The sequence below is a fragment of the Leucoraja erinacea genome, chromosome 14, assembly GCF_028641065.1.
Source record: "Leucoraja erinacea ecotype New England chromosome 14, Leri_hhj_1, whole genome shotgun sequence".
Lineage (NCBI taxonomy): Eukaryota > Metazoa > Chordata > Chondrichthyes > Rajiformes > Rajidae > Leucoraja > Leucoraja erinaceus.
Window position 1 is genome coordinate 41,856,781 of NC_073390.1, and position 18,658 is coordinate 41,875,438.

The 18,658-nt window shown below is 49.5% G+C and overlaps 1 protein-coding gene across 1 annotated transcript in view; it reads right to left on the reverse strand.

The window, feature by feature from the left end:
• Nucleotides 1-18,658, reverse strand: part of usp13 (ubiquitin specific peptidase 13) — a 55,979-nt gene that overhangs the window by 13,154 nt on the left and 24,167 nt on the right. Inside the window, exons 7-17 of the mRNA XM_055646239.1 lie at nucleotides 18,478-18,572; nucleotides 17,140-17,327; nucleotides 14,118-14,189; nucleotides 11,964-12,057; nucleotides 10,286-10,411; nucleotides 9,627-9,780; nucleotides 8,577-8,751; nucleotides 7,496-7,584; nucleotides 5,395-5,517; nucleotides 2,024-2,050; nucleotides 977-1,120 (exon numbers count right to left, since the gene is read on the reverse strand). Coding sequence (XP_055502214.1) covers nucleotides 977-1,120; nucleotides 2,024-2,050; nucleotides 5,395-5,517; nucleotides 7,496-7,584; nucleotides 8,577-8,751; nucleotides 9,627-9,780; nucleotides 10,286-10,411; nucleotides 11,964-12,057; nucleotides 14,118-14,189; nucleotides 17,140-17,327; nucleotides 18,478-18,572 — 1,287 coding nt within the window. The remainder of the gene's footprint in view (nucleotides 1-976; nucleotides 1,121-2,023; nucleotides 2,051-5,394; nucleotides 5,518-7,495; nucleotides 7,585-8,576; nucleotides 8,752-9,626; nucleotides 9,781-10,285; nucleotides 10,412-11,963; nucleotides 12,058-14,117; nucleotides 14,190-17,139; nucleotides 17,328-18,477; nucleotides 18,573-18,658) is intronic.

Consider the following 18,658-nt stretch of genomic DNA (forward strand, 5'->3'; position numbering starts at 1 on the left):
GGAATTCTCTGCCTCAGAGGGCGGTGGAGGCCGGTTCTCTGGGTACTTTCAAGAGAGAGCTAGATAGGGCTCTTGTAGATAGCGGAGTCAGGGGATATGAGCAGAAGGCAGGAACGGAGTACTGGTCAACCATGATTACATTGAATGGCGGTGCTGGCTCGAAGGGCCGAATGGCCTACTCCTGCACCTATTGTCTATTGTCTAAAGCCTGGAGAGTGATGGGTGGATACAGAGGAGGGGGTGGGGGTGGGTGGTTGGCAGATGGGTGCAGTAGGTGACAGAGGCTGCAGGTGAAGAGGAGACACCTGTCAGATAAGGAGAGGAGTGAAATGTAACACCGGACGGAGATATTATATAAAAAACGTTTTTAATGCAAGCTTCTGATCATCTTCTAGTGCGGCTGTCCGTCAGTGTTTTAATTGGAGAACAGTCCTTTGCATTTCTGCCGCGTTACTGCGATGTATAAATAGAAGCTGCATGATCAAACATTCCAGAATGTTCCGTGGTGCCAAGTCAATGACAACATTGCAGCCAGTTTAACCACTGAGCTGGTTTGTGTGACAGCCCGCTTGAGAGACTGCTCTCAACCTCCTTACTTCACCGAGATCCTTCTGAAAGCTATGCTCAAGAGAGCTTTGCTCGAGAAAGAGAGGTAGATTGAGCTCTTAGGGCTCAAGGAATCAAGGGATCTGGGGAAAAAAAAGCAGGAACGGGGTACTGAGTGTGGATGATCAGCCATGGTCACGTTGAATGGCGGAGGTAGACAAAAATGCTGGAGAAACTCAGCGGGTGAGGCAGCATCTATGGAGCGAAGGAATCGGTGACGGTTCGGGTCGAGACCCTTCTTCAGACTCAATTCTGAGGCTATGACCCTTGGTCCTGGACTCTCCCACTAGTGGAAACATCCTCTCCACATCCACTCCATCCAGGCCTTGCACTGTTTGGTAAGTTTCAATGAGGTCCCCACTCATCTTACCGGGCTCTTCCATGTGTGCTATGATCCAGTTGAAGGCCAGCTCTGCTCCCAGATTCCCAGTGTAGTAGACCGCTTTCCGGCACGCTTCCAGGGGGAACCCCATCTCTGCCAGCTGCATCACTGCCGACTCATCAATGTCTGGAGCTGCGGAGAGAGGGACACAAACACCAATCACTGCCTCACAGCGCCAGACACCTGGGTTCCATCCCGACTACGGGTGCTGTCTGTACGGAGTTTGTACGTTCTCCCTGTGACCTGTGTGGGTTTCCTCCGGGTGCTTCGGTTTCCTGCCGCACTCCAAAGACGTGCAGTTTGCAGGATAATTGGCTTTGGTAAAGATTGTAAATTGTCCCCAGGTTAATCGGCCCTCTGTAATTCGCTGCTAGTGTGTAGGGAGTGGATGCAAAAGGGGGATAACACAGGGCTGGTGTGTACGGGTGATCGATGGTCGGCGTGGACTCTGTGGGCAGAAGGGCCTGTTTCCATGCTGTGTCTTTCCATCAATCAAAAAATGTTGCTTTGAAGACCTCAGCCAAGTTTGAGAAATCGTGAGACAAAGCAAGGCATTGACTGGAATTACATAATATTAGTGCAAGGTTAACGATAACCAAAATGGCTGAGCATCTTTGTGACCTTAAGGGCCTGCCCCACTTACTAAATTTTTTTCGGTGACCACTCACAACCACACGGGGGTCACCCCGCGACATGTCGCACACGCAGCCTGTACGGTCGTGAGTAGTCGCCCAAAGAGACGTACCTTGTTCCGGTCGCCGCTGGGTTTTCAACGTGTTGAAAATTTTCGGCCACCTGATGCGACTATGACGGGTGCCGGCAAGTTGGTGAAAAAAAATTGCGTAAGTGGGACAGGCCCTTTGCAAAGTCACCTTACAGATTTAAGATTTGAGACTGAAGGCATACAGCATGGTTTTAGAAATTCTCTTTCAGACAATAATTGTTGAAAACTTGTGATTAAGGTGGAGTAAAGCCCGTTAATGGATAAAGGGGCGTCATGAATATATTTTGTAAAGAAAAACGAAAAATACATACATTCCATGAAGTGGTTCAGTAGATGACCTGAAAGATAAAACAACACAATTAGTTTTCCTCCTTTACCCATCAGTCAGCATCTTCTACGTTCCAACTCTGTGAAGACTCGGCCGCGCGGTGGCGCAGCGGTAGAGTTGCTGCCTCACAACGCCAGAGACCCGGGTTCCATCCCAACTATGGGTGCTGTCTGTACGGAGTTTGCACGTTCTCCCCGTGACCTGCATAGGTTTTCTCCGGGTGCTCTGGTTTCCTCCCACACTCCAAAGACGTACACGTCTGTAGGTCAATTGGCTTGGTATAAATGTAAATTGTCCCTAGTGTGTATAGGGTGGTGTTAATGTGCAGGGGGTCGCTGGTCGGCGCGGACACGGTGGGCCGAGGGGCCTGTTTCCGTGCTGTATCTCTAAACTAAACTGAACTAAACACTGAACCAGAGGGGAGAGGCAAAAACCAGTGATGTCCCACATTTATCATGCACTGCTGACTGAGAAAACATCTCCAAATGCCTTAGAGAACTTGATGTGGCGTTTTTATCCAATTTCCAACACAATACTCACATCTTCCACAAAAGCCACATGTGTTAAGCAGGGGTGGGAGGAAAGGAGAGAGAATCATTTTAAAATTAATCCCACATCAAGCATAATTCCATCTGGGACAAATGTTGGTGGGTTTTGATAAAAATGAATGAATGAATAAGTTTATTGGCCAAGTATTCACATACAAGGAATTTGCCTTGGTGCTCCGCCCACAAGTGGCAACAACATACAGTGATATACAGTTGGGAATAACACATAAAACATTAAACATTAATAATAAAACATTATAGAATCAGTAGGAAAATAAAAAACTGGTATCTGGGAACAATAACAACTGTACGTACAGTATACTCACTGCTAAAAGTTTATTACTTCCTAATAGTTGGTGTTATAAAAAGCAATAGACAATCGATAATAGGATCAGGAATAGGCCATTCGGCCCTTTGAGCCAGCACCGCCATTCAATGTGATCATGACTGATCATCCACAATCAGTACCCTGTTCCTGCCTTCTCCCCATATCCCCTGACTCCGCTATCTTTAAGAGCCCTATCTCTTGAAAGTATCCAGAGAACCGGCCTCCACCGCCCTCTGAGGCAGAGAATTCCACAGACTCACAACTCTCTGCGTGAATAAGTGTTTCCTCATCTCCGTTCTAAATGGCTTACTCTATATTCTTAAACTGTGGCCTCCAGTTCTGGACTCCCCCAACATCGGGAACATTCTACAAGCAGGGCAATCTATTCCCCTCGTGATTTTGTACCCCTCTGTAAGATCACCCCACATTCTCTTGCGCTCCAAGGAATAAAGTCTGAGTCTGCCCAACCTCTCCCTGTAGCTCAGGCCCTCAAGTCCTGGAAACATCCTCGTAAATCTTCTCTGCACCTTTCCAGCTCACTGGAATCCTTCCCACAGTGGGGTGATCAAAACTGAACACAATACTCCTCACCAAGTCAAGAATGTTTAAATGTCATATTTACTGACAATCTATATATATTACTAAAACTCTCATCTTGTTTGTTTCTACGTGTGTGTGTGTGTATGTGATCCTGAAATTATGCCAAAACGGCACACGATAGCACTATAAATTTTGCACCGCCCTTACTAGCAATTGGCTTGTGATGTGTTTTTATCAAGTTTCCTTCAGATTGATGTTATATTTTACAAGTTATTCACATTTGTGATGTCTGTGATGTCTTTGCAATCAATGTAACAGAAACTCGTGCATGAGCCTCGTGACTGAGGTCAAGTGACCTTCAAGATAAAAGGCAGTGATTGCAGAATAAATGGACCCTTGCTCTGGAATGCAAACCCGGTGTGGACCCGTCCTTTGTGCTAGTCACATCAAAGCCTTACCTCAGACGAGAATACCGTACAACATTCTCAACTGACATCACAATGGGATCTCTTTACATAAACTGCCCATCAACAGTGTTCCACCCAGTGCAATAAGAGATTTGTTACATTGTTGTAAGGAGAAGGAGGGAATGGGGGAGGGGTGTAAAATAAATGTTATTTGGATATTGTGTTTACTGGGGGAGTGCGATAGGGGAGAGGACAGGAGTGGGGGAGCAGGGAGAGGGGGGAGGGGAGAGGAGAGAGGAGAGAGAGAGGGAGGGTGAAGAGGAGGGGAGGGAATGTTGGGGGATGAGGGCAAATGAGTCGTGCCTGCGCAGTTGCTGGCTATGGGTAAGTGGTGGAGTATTGCGTTGGGGGAACAGGACCCAACGGGTCCGACTTGGTCTAGTTGGAACAATAAGATGCTTACTTACCGCAGCATAACAGGACGGTAAACACCGTGCTCATAGATAACACAATAAACTCAAATAGTTCTTGCTGTCTCCATCCAAGAAATTGGAGAGAATCGAGGACGCAGCCCAAACCGTCACATAAGCCAACCTCCCTTCCATCGACTCCATCTACACTTCACGCAGCCTCGGCAAGGCCAGCAGCATAATCAAGGACCAGTCTCACCCTCACTCCCTCTTCTCCCCTCTCCCCTCGGGCAAGAGGTACAGAATTGTGAAAACGCACACCTCCAGATTCTGGGGCAGTTTCTTCCCGGCTGGCGTCAGGCAACTGAACCATCCTATCACCAACTAGAGAGCAGTCCTGAGCAACTATCAACCTCATTGGAGACCCTCGGATTTTTTTAAATCTGACTTTACTGGACTTTATCTTGCATTAAACATTATTCCCTTGATCATGTATCTGTACACTGTGGATGGCTCGATTGTAATCATGTATTGTCTTTCCACTGACTGGATAACACGCAACAAAGGCGTTTCACTCGACCTCAGTACAAGCGACAATGAGATAAACTCAAACTAAAAATTCAACAAATGTTAAAAACCCGACAACTAGTGAAAAAAATATCTGGCTCTTAAAAATAGTGGAGTCGGGGGATATGGGGAGAAGGCAGGAACGGGGTACTGATTGGGGATGATCATATTGAATGGTGGTGCTGGCTCGAAGGGCTGAAGGCCTATTCCTGCACTTATTGTATATTGTCTATAAAAAGTCCAAAGTCCTTACTAAAACTAAGACAGTCGAATCGTTATCTATGTTTTAACAGATGGTTATTCGATTCACATGTTTAATCGATAATGTTTTATTATTCATGTTTAAAGTTTTAGTTGTCATTCTTAACTGTCACTGTATGTCACGTTGTCACTTGCGGGTGGAGCACCAAGGCAAATTCCTTGTATGTGAATATACTTGGCCAATAAACTTATGCATTCATTCATTATACATGCGTCCAATGTGGTTTAACACATGGGAGGAAGGGGGGAGTGCTTCAGTTGACTGGGTGGGAGGTTCGGAAGGAATGAGTTGCCTTTACCCTGGTTGGTGATGACGATGGGCGGGGAAATATCCGGCAGCTCTTCCTCTCCGGGCTGTAACCCCGTGGCTCGGAGATGGCAGATATCCAGCAGGTCCGGCATGTCTATGGAAACATCTGAAACACAATGCGGAGAGGTCGGTCTGTGACGTGCCTTGCAGCGAAACATGCAACGGGCTTCAAACCCTGGCAGCTTCAACAACTGAGCTATATATCATTAAAAGTACACTATCTTTCCCTTCGACCAAATCCTGATTGGAACGTGTGGGGGCAGAACCGATACAAGGGGGTCCAAGTTGCATTAACGATCTAACGAGATACTAAAACCTATCCAAGAGCGGCACGGTGGCGCAGCGGTAGAGTTGCCACCACATAGCGCCAGAGACCCGGGTTCGATCCTGACTACGGGTGTTGGCTGTACAGAGTTTGCACGTTCTCCCTGTGACTGCGTGGGTTTTCTCCGGGTGCTCTGGTTTCCTCCCACCCTCCAAAGACGTGCAGGTTTGTGCAAAGATTGTAAACTGTCCCTAGTGCGGGGATAGTGTGTGTGCGGGGTGGTCTTTGGGTCGGCACGGACTCGGTGGGCCGAAGGGCCTGTTTCTGCGCTGTATCTCTGAACTAAACCTTCCGCCTTTGAGTCCAAAGAAGGGTCCTGACCCGAAACGTCATCTATCCATTTTCTCCAAAGATGTTGCCTGACCCGCTGAGTTACTCCGGCATTTTGCGTCTATCTTCGGCATAAACCAGCGTCTGCAGTTCATTTTTATAATATTTAACAGAACCTTTCAATGATTATTGATCAAATTTGGTCGAGGGCTTATTTGTTGATGCCAGAATAGGTTCAGAGCCAATTGGGAATGTAATCAGAGGACAACACAGCAAGCAGCATCCTGTGTTCCTGACATGATGTCTCGTACACTCTCCTGAAGGCCGGCTCTCTGGATACTTTCAAGAGTGAGCTAAATAGGGCCCTTAAATATATCGGAGTCAGGGGATATGGGGAGAAGGCAGGAACGATCTAACGATTGTGGATGATCAGCCATGATCACATTGAATGGCGGTGCTGGCTCGAAGGGCCGAATGGCCTACCCCTGCACCTATTGCAAGCGCAATCTACAGGGCCGGTCCCACCAGCATGCGCCTGGAAGCGTGACCTAACGTGGTCGCTTGAGCCGTACGGCCTCGCGGGGCCGGTCCCACTTCGATCGCCAGAGCCGTATGGAGTTGTGCGGAGCTGGTCCCGACATCGCGCGGGGCTCCGAAAAAACTGACCGTGTTCAAAAATTCCGCGCGGCAATGGCCTGCCGGCCGACAGCCGCCTCAACGCCGTACGCCCGTCGGACTTCGCTCTAACTTCACGTCACTCACTCGACCTCCGTGCGTACAGCGTCGAGGCGGCTGCGGGCTTTAGGTCGCGCTTGCCGCATGGAGTCGCATGCTCGTGGGACAGGCACTTGACATTCCCTTTTTGTCCCAGCTAGCCCATACCGACCAAGATGCCCCTTCTACACTAGTCCCACCTGGCCCATATCTTTCTAAACCTGTCAACCAAACCCTCCCCCTCCCCCCACCCCAATGCCCTCCCCACCTCCCAGCTTCCCTATCCACCTGTCTCACACCTAATGTTCTTTTCACTGGGCTTTGCTCCAACTATCTGCCTGCCCATCGTGACTTCTATTACTCACCAAGTTCTGACCCGACTCTCCCCTATCCCAGCTTTCATCTCCCCCTCCCCACCCTCCACCCCTCTACCAATCAGTCTGAAGATGGGTCCCGACCCGAATCGTCACTTATGCGTGTTCTCCAGAACTAGACGCAAAATGCTGGAGTAACTCAGCGGGACAGGCAGCATCTCTGGAGAGAAGGAATGGGTGAGGCTTTGTGTCTTCAGACCCCATCTCCAGGGCATCTCCACAGATGCTGCCTGACCTGCTGAGTTACTCCAGCACTTTGTGCCCTTTTGTGTATTTTAACCAACTTATTCAATAAGGCAGTTCCATCATGATAGTTTGTTGTGGATTATGAATATTCTAATAACAATATACAGCTTGGACAATGTGACCACGTGAACGATGACAGGTTTTCACCAGCTTACCTAATTTCTTTGGCACCCAGTCAATACCGAAGGTGAATTTCTTTATTTGAATCACCAGATATTCAGGAAATGAAGCAAAACGAATAGTCCTGTAAACAAAATATTGTCATTTTAAATATCAGAACCAGTTAGAAACATAGAAACATAGAAATTAGGTGCAGGAGTAGGCCATTCGGCCCTTCGAGCCTGCACCGCCATTCAATATGATCATGGCTGATCATCCAACTCAGTATCCCGTACCTGCCTTCTCTCCATACCCCCTGATCCCCTTAGCCACAAGGGCCACATCTAACTCCCTCTTAAATATAGCCAATGAACTGGCCTCAACTACCCTCTGTGGCAGAGAGTTCCAGTTACTACATTTTAGACAATAGGTGCAGGAGTAGGCCATTTGGCCCTTCAGTCCAGCACCGCCATTCACTGTGATCATAGCTCATCATCCACAATCAGTACCCCTGTTCCTGCCTTCTCCCCATTTCCCCTGACTCTGCTATCTTTAAGAGCTCTATCGAACTCTCTCTTGAAAGCATCCAGAGAATCAGCCTCCGCTGCCTTCTGAGGCAGAGAATTCCACAGACTCATAACTCTCTGGGTGAAAAAGTGTTTCCTCGTCTCCATCCTATATGGCTTACCCCTTATTCTTTAACTGTGGTCCCTGGTTCTGGACTCCCCCAACATCGGGAACATGTTTCCTGCCTCTAACGTGTCCAAACCCTTAACAATATTATATATTTCAATAAGATCCCCTCTCATCCTTCTAAACTCCAGAGTGTACAAACCCAGACGCTCCATTCTCCCAGCATACGACAGTCCCGCCATCCCAGGAATTAACCTTGTAAACCTACGCTGCACTCCCTCAATAGCAAAAATGTCCTTCCTCAAATTAGGGGACCAAAACTGCACACAATACTGAGGAATGGATGAGAACGTGGGATATCGAGGAAGTTTAATTATCCTAAATCGGATAAAGTTCTATCGTATCGTAACTGGGTGTGGCGGGTCACCATTGTTCGGCGCGGACTGGGTGGGCCGAGGGAGCCTGTTTCCACGCTGTCTCGCTAGATTAATGTCAAACACGTACTTTATTGCCGCCGACTTTGCCTGCAGTGCGCTGCTCCAGAAGTCCGCCACGTTTTCTGGCTCCTGATAGGCTTGAAGGCAACCACTGTAGGGGATTCTGGCTCGGACAACCTCGCGTAAAGGCCGCTTCACTATCTCCGCTTCTCGCCTCCGTAACTCATACGCAATTAGTTCCTCTGTAAGGCCGGCAAAAGGAACACAATTTAACGATGCTTCGAAAATGCTTCACTGAGAGCATTCACATCTTCTCATTATAAAAATAATTCCCCTTCATTGTTTGGATGTAATCTTGAAGTCAACATTAACAAAGACAGTGTGTGTGTGTGTGTGTGTGTTTGTGTGTGTGTGTGTGTGTGTGTGTGTGTGTGTGTGTGTGTGTGTTTATGTGTGTGTGTGTGTGTGTGTGTGTGTGTGTGTGTGTGTGTGTGTGTGTGTGTGTATATGTGTGTATGTGTGTGTGTGTATATGTGTGTGCGTGCGTGTGTGTGTGTGTGTGTGAGACATCTTGGTCGGCATGGAAGAGTTGGGCCGAAGGACCTGTTTCCGTGCTGCATGACTCCAGCGTGGGTTCAGTTATGGGCTTCATGATACAAGTGTAATACAAGTCAGACAACATCTCTGGAGAAAAGGAATAGCTGACGTCTTGAGCTGGAACCCTTCCTCAGACGGTTCTGAAGAAGGGTCTCAATCTGCCAAGAAAGGTAAGTTAAACAAAACATTATTGAGTCTGAGGAAGGATCTCAACTTCTTCCTTCTCTCCAGTGATGGTGCCTGTCCCGCTGAGTTGCTCCAGCATTTTGCGTCTACCTTCAGTGGAAACCAGCATCTGCAGTTCCTTCCTACACAAGGGAGATGAGTGCAGAATGATAGCGTGGAAACAGGCCCTTCGGCCTGACTTGCCCACACCGGCCAACATGTCCCAGCTACACTCATCCCACCTGCCTGAGTTGGGCCCATATCCCTCCAATTCTCAAGCCGTGATCATAGGTAATCCCTCCACGTTCCCACGAGTTTCCCCGCATCTATACCAGGCGGGGTGCTGTAGAAGCACCTTTGTTGCTGGCAGCCTCCAGCAGGGCGGGCAGTTGCATGATATAGTCCACTCTCTGCTTGTATTTCACCATCCTCGACTGGCAACACTGCACCCGCTCCTCCACCATAAAGCGAAAGACCTCACTGGGATCGTCCGTACCACTGCTGTTTCTCTGGAACGCAACAAAAGAGAGGTCTTAGTTTAGTTTAGAGAGACAGCGCGCTAACGGGCCCTTCAGCCCACCGAGTCTGCGCCGACCAGCGATCAGCCCGTACACTAATATTACCCTACACACTGGGAACCATCTACAATTTACCTACAGACCCTAATAACGTACAAACCCGCACGTCTTTGGGATGTGGGAGGAAACCGGTTCACCCGGAGAAAACCCACGGGGTCACGGGAAGAAGGAACAAACTCTGTACAGACAGCACCCGTAGTCAGGATCAAAGCCAGGTCTCTGGCACTGTAAGGCAGCAACTCTACCGCAGCCCCGCCTTGCTGTATCATCTTGTGCTTGTGCTGTATCTCTGAACTACATTATAACGTGATGGTCTTGGTTTTACGCGTGGCACAGGCATTGTGGGCCGAGGGGCCTGTTGACGTGATGTGCTGCGGTCCTATACTAAAGTAGAATTTGGAATTGAAGTGAAGACTATCTACAGCTGGAGACTTACGTCGACAAGGCCAATTAAATGCAGAAAGAATTCTAGCGCATCTTGCTGTCGATTCGATGAAAACTCTGGATGTCCTTTTCCGACCAACGCTTTAAACATTCTGGGCACCATCCCCTGCTGCTGGGACTGTAATCAATAAAACAGAGCTGTGAGTAACGTAGATGATCAGTTCCAGACAGAAAAAGAGGGGGCGAGAGGGGAGCAAATGTCAAAGGTCAGTGTGGTGAGTGGGTCAACGGTCAATGCGGTGAGAGGGGAGCAAAGGTCAAAGGTCAATTGGATGAGGGGGAGCAAAGGTCAAAGGGGGTGAGGGGGCAAAGGTCCGGGGGGTCAGAGGTCAATGGAGAGGTGTCAAAGGTCAATGGGAGTGAGAGGGGAGCAACGGTCAAAGTGTGATAGGGCCAAAGATGGGATGTCGAATGTATGAATGAAAATCACGCCTTCAGGTTTATATCAAGACGCAGCTCTATACGACTTTGGTTAGGCCGCATTTGGCTAGGCCGCATTTGGCTAAGGCCGCATTTGGCTAGGCCGCATTTGGCTAAGGCCGCATTTGGCTAGGCCGCATTTGGCTAGGCCGCATTTTAGGCCGCATTTGGCTAGGCCGCATTTGGAGTATTGCATGCAGTTCTGGTCTCCCCCATTACAGGAAGGAAGTGGAGGCTTTGGAGAGCGTCCCACCAAGATACTGTACAATTCCTCCCCCTTCTGTCGTGAGGTAGACTGATACTGACCCCCCTCCACCCCCCCCCCCCCCCCCCCCCCCCCCCCCCGCAATCTTTGCACATCCCCAATCCTTTCCGCTCGTCACTTTAATTTCACGTTTCATGTATCTTGTTGTGTTTAATGACTATTGGCAGAACAATCTCCCTCCTGGGATAAATAAAGTTCTATCGTGGCATACTGTAGACAGGGTAGACAGTCAGAACCTTTTTCCCAGGATGGAAAAATCGAACACTCTCGGGCATAAGGTAGGGCAAAGTTTAAAGGTTGGACAGACTTGGATTGGTTTCTCTGGAATGCCGGAGATCACAGAGAGACCTAATAGAAGTTTATAAATTGATGAGAGGCGAGGATAGGGTAGATAGTCAGAACCTTTCTCCCAGGGACTATCTTTAATCGGACTTTGCCGGCTTTAAAGCCCTGTCCCACTGTACGAGTTCATTCAAGAGTTCTCCTGAGTTTGCCCTGATTCAAACTCGGAGATTTACGGTAATGGCCGCTCGTAGGTACTCGGGGCTCCCGTGGACATTTTTCAACATGTTGAAAAATCTTCACGAGTCTTCCCGAACTTACCACGTTTCCCGAGTACCTGCCGTTGGCGTTACGAGCCGCTAAGAGACGGCCCCGAGATCCGCCGCACCTGCTGCATACATTCTACGTGCTTACCACGAGTTTGATTTTATTTAAAAACTTGGGAGAGCTCTTGAATGAGCTCGTACAGTGGGACAGGGCTATCACCTTGCACTAAACATTGTCATGTATCTATACACTGGGGACGGCTCGATTGTCTTTCCGCTGGCTGGTTAGCACGCAACAAAAGCTTTTCACTGTACCTCGGTACACGTGACAATAGACTAAACTCAAACTGAAGGATGGAAAGTCAAGCACCAGGGGGCGTAGTTTGAAGGTGAGGGGGGAGCAAAGTTATCAAGCTGGTAGGAATGGAGTCAAATACCTTGTTTTCTTCTTTCATCACCTGTTCAATTACATCCGACTTCATTGGCGGTCTGGAGTATTGACCAGAGAGCAGGGCATGTCCCAACTTGGCCCTTTAGAAACAAAATCACACCTTTCACATCCAGTCCGTTGTGAAACACATGCTGATAAGATCACAAAGTCATAAGAGCTAGGAGAAGAATTAGGCCATTCGGCCCATGAAGTCAACTCTGCCATTTAATCGTGGCTGATCTATCTCTCCCTCCTAACCTCAGTCTCCTGCCTTCTCCTCATAACCATTGACACCAAGAATCTATCTATCTCTGCCTTAAAAATATCCACTGACTTGACCTCCTCAGCCGTCTGTGGCAATGAATTCCACAGATTCACCACCCTCTGACTAAAGAAATTGCTCTTCATCTCCTTCCTAAAAGAACGTCCTTTAATTCTGAGGCTGTGACCTCTAGTCCTAGACTCTCCCACTGGTGGAAACTCTCCACATCAACTCCATCCAAGCCTTTTCCTGTTCTGTACATTTCAATGAGGTCCCCCCTCATTCTTCAAAACTCCAGCGAGTACAGGCCCAGTGCCGACAAAAGCTCATGATAGGTTAACCTACTCATTCCTGGGATCATTCTTGTAAACCTCCTCTGGACCCTCTCCAGAGACAGCACATCCTTCCTCAGATTTGGCGCCCAAAATTGCTCGCAATATTCCAAATGCGGCCTGACCAGCGCCTTATCAGGAACGGGGTACTGATTGGGGATGATCAGTCGTGATCACATTGAATGACGGGCCGAATGGCCTACTCTTGCACCTATTGTCTATTATTGACCCTCAACGTTACTTCGCTGTTTTTGCATACCAGCCCTGGTGAATTAAATGCTATCTGGATTACTCCAGCGATCTTCCCCAGAATTCCACTCCTGTGAACCACTTTGTAACCCTGAACGGTATCGCGGCACGGTGGTGCAGCGGGTAGAGCTGCTGCCTCACAGCGCCAGAGACCCGGGTTCCATCCTGACTACGGGTGCTGTCTGAACAGAGCTTGTACGTTCTCCCCGTGACCTGCGAGGGTTATTCTCCGGGTGCTCCAATTTCCTCCCACACTCATAAGGCATAAGTGATAGGAGCAAAATTAGGCCATTCGGCCCATCGAGTCTACCTCGCCGTTCAATCGTGGCTGATCTATCTCTCCCTCCTAGCCCCATTCTCCTACCTTCTCCCCATAACCTCTGACACCCACACTAACTCATATCTCTTATCGATGTCCAAAGACAAGCAGATTTGAATGTTAATTGGCCTCTGACCCCCCCCCCCCCCCAAGAACTCTCCTGGGGTACTGATTGGGGATGATCAGCCATGATCACATTGAATGGCGGTGCTGACTCAAAGGGCCGAATGGCCTACTCCTGCACCTATTGTCTATTGTCATATCCCTCCATTCCCTACATATCCATGCGTCTATCCACAGTGTCTTGAACACCAAGTACCCTTTAGTGCCATTTCCAGCTGAGATACATTTAAGGCAGAGATAGATAGATTCTTGTTTAAGAAGGAACTGCAGATGCTGGAAAATCGAAGGTACACAAAAATGCTGGAGAAACTCAGCGGGTGCAGCAGCATCTATGGAGCGAAGGAAATAGGCAACGTTTTGGGCCAAAACCCCTCTTCAAACTGATGGGGATTGGCGGGAAGAAGAAAGGAAAAAGGAGGAGGAGGAGCCCGAGGGCTGAGGAAGGGGAGGAGACAGCAAGGGCTAAAAAAATTTGGAGAATTCAATGTTCATGCCCGCAGGATGCAGACTCCCCAGGCGGAATATGAGGTGCTGTTCCTCCAATTTTCGGTGTTGCTCACTCTGGCCATGGGGGAGACCCAGGACAGAGAGGTCGGACGGGGAATGGGAGGGGGAGTTGCCTATTTCCTTCGCTCCATAGATGCTGCTGCTCCCGCTGAGTTTCTCCAGCATTTTTGTGTACTATAGATAGATTCTTGATTAGTACGGGTGTCAGAGGTTACGGGGAGAAGGCAGGAGAATGGGGTTAGGAGGGAGAGATAGATCAGCCGTGATTGAATGGTGGAGTAGACTTGCTGGGCCGAATGGCCTAATTCTGCTCCTATCCCTCATGACCTGGCGAGATCATTGGTTCGTTTTGCAGAATCTGTTACTTACATCTGTGTATCGAAGTCTTGAGTTGGGTCCAGAGGAGAGTAATCAAATATTCTTTGGAGATTTCCCACATACCTGGAAAACAAGAGTGCACTTTGTACGTTTACCCACGTCTCACGTGGCAACCATTCCCCCCCCCCAACGATGTTGCCACTGGCTTACATTAGGGAGTAATGTACAGACTAGGGTTGCCAAATGTCCCGTATTAGCCGGGACATCCCGTATATTGGGTTAAAATGGTTTCTGTACGGGACCGCCCTTGTCCAGTATTTGATCGCTGCTACTCGGGTCGAGGGGACTGTCGGGTCGGAGCGCCGCATCTGGCCCCGCCTCGCCCGTCCCGGCGTAGTGCAGCCCATGGAGTGCGGCAGCAGCGCCTCGCCCGTGACCCCGTCGGTCCCCAGCTGTCCGACCTTCGGACCTTCACTTAACGCCGACACCACCACCACCACTCCTACTCGTGGCCGATCATCGGTTCATGAGTTGGACGGGGCGCCGGACTTTGCGCGCGCGGCCCGGGCCAAAACTCCTCAGCTGGCCCGCCGGCCTGGGCTTTGTGTGCCGTCCAGCACCCGGGCCAACTCATCACTCACCCAGCCACGGCCGAGTCGGTCAACGAATTGCCGTCGGGAGTTTGTCCCGTATTTTTTACCTTTTGTCCCTTATTTTGGAGTGAGAAAGTTGGCGACCCTAATGTACAGCGGCCAACTGCAACCACTAACGGATAGTTAAATAGATACATAGACAATAGGTACAGGAGTAGACCATTCGGCCCCTCGAGCCAGCACCGCCATTCAATATAATCATGGCTGATCATCCACAATTAGTACCCCGTTCCTGCTTTCTCCTCATATCCCTTTATGCCATTAACCCAAGGAGCTAAATCTAACTCTCTCTTCAATGGAGCCAGTACGTTTTTGGGGAGGAATGTGGAAACCCACACATTCCTAGAGTGAACATGCAAACTCCACACAGACAGCACCAGGTTCAAACACAGGTCAGTTAGTCAGAGGGGCGGCAGCTCTGCCTGTTGGTGTGTGGTCGACGATTCTGAATAGTTCATGCTGACCTGATCAATGGCAGAGGCTGTGGCCAACACGCATAGCACAGGCAGGGGAGCGGGGGGGGGGGGGGCGGGGGGGGGGGGGGGGGGCCAGAGAGGGGGGGGGAGGGGGAGGAGAGGGGAGGGAGGGAGAGGGAGAGGGAGGGAGGAGGGAGAGGGAGAGGGAGAGGGAGGAGGGAGAGGACATCAAAACTAAGAATAATCCTTGGCAAAGGAAATACGGCACATCTTGGTGCACAATACGTAACAGCATGCCACATCCTGAGAGACGGTGAATGACCAACATGCACATATGTACGCACACACTAATTGACATTAACTGACACTAAGAAATTAATATTGAATTGCTAAACTTGCTATTGTCCACATATCCCCTGACTCCGCTATATTTAAGACCCCTATCTAGCTCTCTCTTGAAAGTACCCAGAGAACCTGCCTGCAGAGGCAGAGAACCATCTGAGGCAGAGAATTCCATAGACTCACAACTCTCTGTGAGAAAAGGTGTTTCCTCATCTCCGTTCTAAATGGCGTACCCCTTATTCTTAAACTGTGGCCCCTGGTTCTGCTCCCCCAACATCGGGAACATGTTTACTGCCTCTCGTGTGTCCAAACCCTTAATAATCTTATTAGTACGACTGGGCCAGAGACCTCGCTGCTGCAAGTAAACCCAGCCCGTGAACGGTCACATCGAAGGCTGCAGGCAACAACATCATTATTTCACCAATGACGCACCCACACAGCGCGGAACAAAGTTGGGAGATCGCTCTTGGACAAGAGTTGGGTAGCTGTAGACCGCAGCGGTAGAGTTGCTGCCTCACAGCGCCAGAGACCCGGGTTCGATCCTGGCTACGGGCGTTGTCTGTACGGAGTTTGCACCTTCTCCCCGTGACCCGCATGGATTTTCATCGTAAGGTTATAAGGACATGTGATAGGAGCAGAATTAGGCCTTTCGGCCCATCAAGCCTACTCCGCTATTCAATCATGGCTGATCTATCTCTCCCTCCTAACCCCATTCTCCTGCCTTCTCCCGATAACCCCTGACACCTGTACTAATCAAGAATCTATCCATCTCGGCCTTAAAAATATGCATTGACTTGGCCTCCGCAGCCTTCTTTGGCAAATAATTCTACAGATTCACCACCCTCTGATTGAAGAAATTCCCCCTCATCACCTTCATAAAGGAATGTCCTTTAATTCTGAGGCTACGCCCTCTAGTCCTAGACTCTCCCACTAGTGGAAACATCCTCTGCACATCCCGTCTATCCAAGCCTGTCTCCGGTGCTCTGGTTTCCTCCCACACTCCACAGACGTGCTGGACAAGTTTGTAGCTTAATTGACCTGGTATGACTGTAACTTGTCCCAAATGTGTATAGGCTAGTGTTAGTGTGCGGGGATCGCTGTCTTTGGGATGTGGGAAGAAACCAGAGCACCTGGAGGAAACCCACGTGGTCACAGGGGAGAAGGTGCAAACTCCACGCACAGATAGACGGCACCCAAGGTCAGGATCGAACCCAGGTCTCCAGCCCTGTGAGGCAGTGGCTCTACCAGCTGCGCCACTGTGTCTATGGAAATGAAGGCACCGGTCAAGCAGTCTAGTTTAGTTTAGAGATACAGCGCTGAAACAGGCCCTTCGGCCCACCGAGCTCGCACCCACATGCCATCCCCCGCACACTAACACACACGGGAAACAACTTATACATTTATACCGAGCCAATTAAGCTACAAACCTGGGGGGAAACTGAGGATTTCGGAGGAAACCCACACGGGTCACGGGGCGAACGTGCAAACTCCGCACAGGCAGAGAGACTGCACCCGAGGTCGGGATGGAACCCAGGTCTCCGTTGCTGTGAAGCAGCAATTCTACCGCTGCGACGCCCTTTATTTTTTCTTACTTGTTTCTGCAAGGTAAACCAAATTTGCCACAGCCGGTGGAGAGGGAACGGGCAGGCGTTGGGAGCTCACCTTCGCTGGAAGTCAGGGATGCTGAAGATGACTTGCAGGACGGAGCTGAGGAAGCAGCTGTTGCCCAGGTTCCTGATGCCGGTGTAGCCCGACCCGTAGATGGCCTTCAACTTTGTCCCCGACTCCTGCACCATCTCCCACTCACTCACTCGTGGCTTCATGTCCATCACCGCACTCACGTTCTCAGTCTGCGGAACAGACGCCATTAATCATCTGCATCCAATCCAGTTCAATAGACAATTGACAATAGACAATAGGTGCAGGAGTAGGCCATTCGGCCCTTCGAGCCAGCACCACCATTCAATGTGATCATTGCTGATCATCCACAATCAGTACCCCGTTCCTGCCTTCTCCCCATATCCCCTGACTCCGCTATTTTTAAGAGCCCTATCTAGTTCTAGCATGTCCAAACCCTTAATAATCTTACATGTTTCAATAAGAATCCTCTCATCCTCCTAAACTCCAGAATATACAAGCCCAGCAGCTCCATTCTCTCAGCATATGACAGTCCCGCAAAGGGTTCAACGAAGTTTGACGAGGATGTTGCCAGGACTAGAGGGTGTGAGCTATAGGAAGAGGTTGAGTAGGCTGGGTCTCTATTCCATGGAGAGCAGGAGGATGAGGGTGATCTTATAGAGGTGTACAAAATCATGAGAGGAATAGATCAGGTAGATGCACAGAATCTCTTGCCCAGAGTAGGGGAGTCCAGAACCAGGGGCCACAGTTTGAGAATAAGCGGTAAGCCATTTAGAACGGGGAGTTCACACAGGGAGTCGTGAGCATGTGGAATTCTCTGTCTCAGAGGGCGGTGGAGGCTGGTTCTCTGGATACTTTTAAGAGAGAGCTTGATAGGGCTCTTAAAGATAGCAGAGTCAGGGGATATGGGGAGAAGGCAGGAACGGGGTACTGATTGTGGATGATCAGCCATGATCACATTGAATGGCCATGATCATATTTGCTGGCTCGAATGGCCTACTCCAATGGCTTACTAGTGTCTATTGAATCGAGGACCAGAAGACATAGGATCAAGGTGAAGGGGAAAAGATTTAATAGCAAATCTTTCTCACACAAAGGATGGTGGGTGTATGGTACAAGCTGCCAGAGGAGGTAGTTGAGGCTGGGACTATCCCATTGTTTAAGAAACAGTTAGACAGGTAGACGATAGACAATAGATGCGCAATAGGTGCTACGACCCAGCACCGCCATTCAATGTGATGATGGTTGATGGATACATGGATAGGACAGGTTTGGAGGGATATGGACCAAGCGCAGGCAGGTGGGACTAGTGTAGCTGGGACATGTAGGCCGGTGTGGGCTATGACTCTATTCTGCACGTACCGTCTGCATCTTCAACATGTCGATACCAAAGTGCATCAAGTGTTCGGCGATGTTTGCATCGAGCACTGCTCCCTCCTCATCGAATGAGTACACGTCTGCAAGGATAGAAAAAATGCACCGATCAAGACCAGTCTTCACCCGTCAGTCAATCCCCACGTCGCCTATTTCCCACATCCCTCTC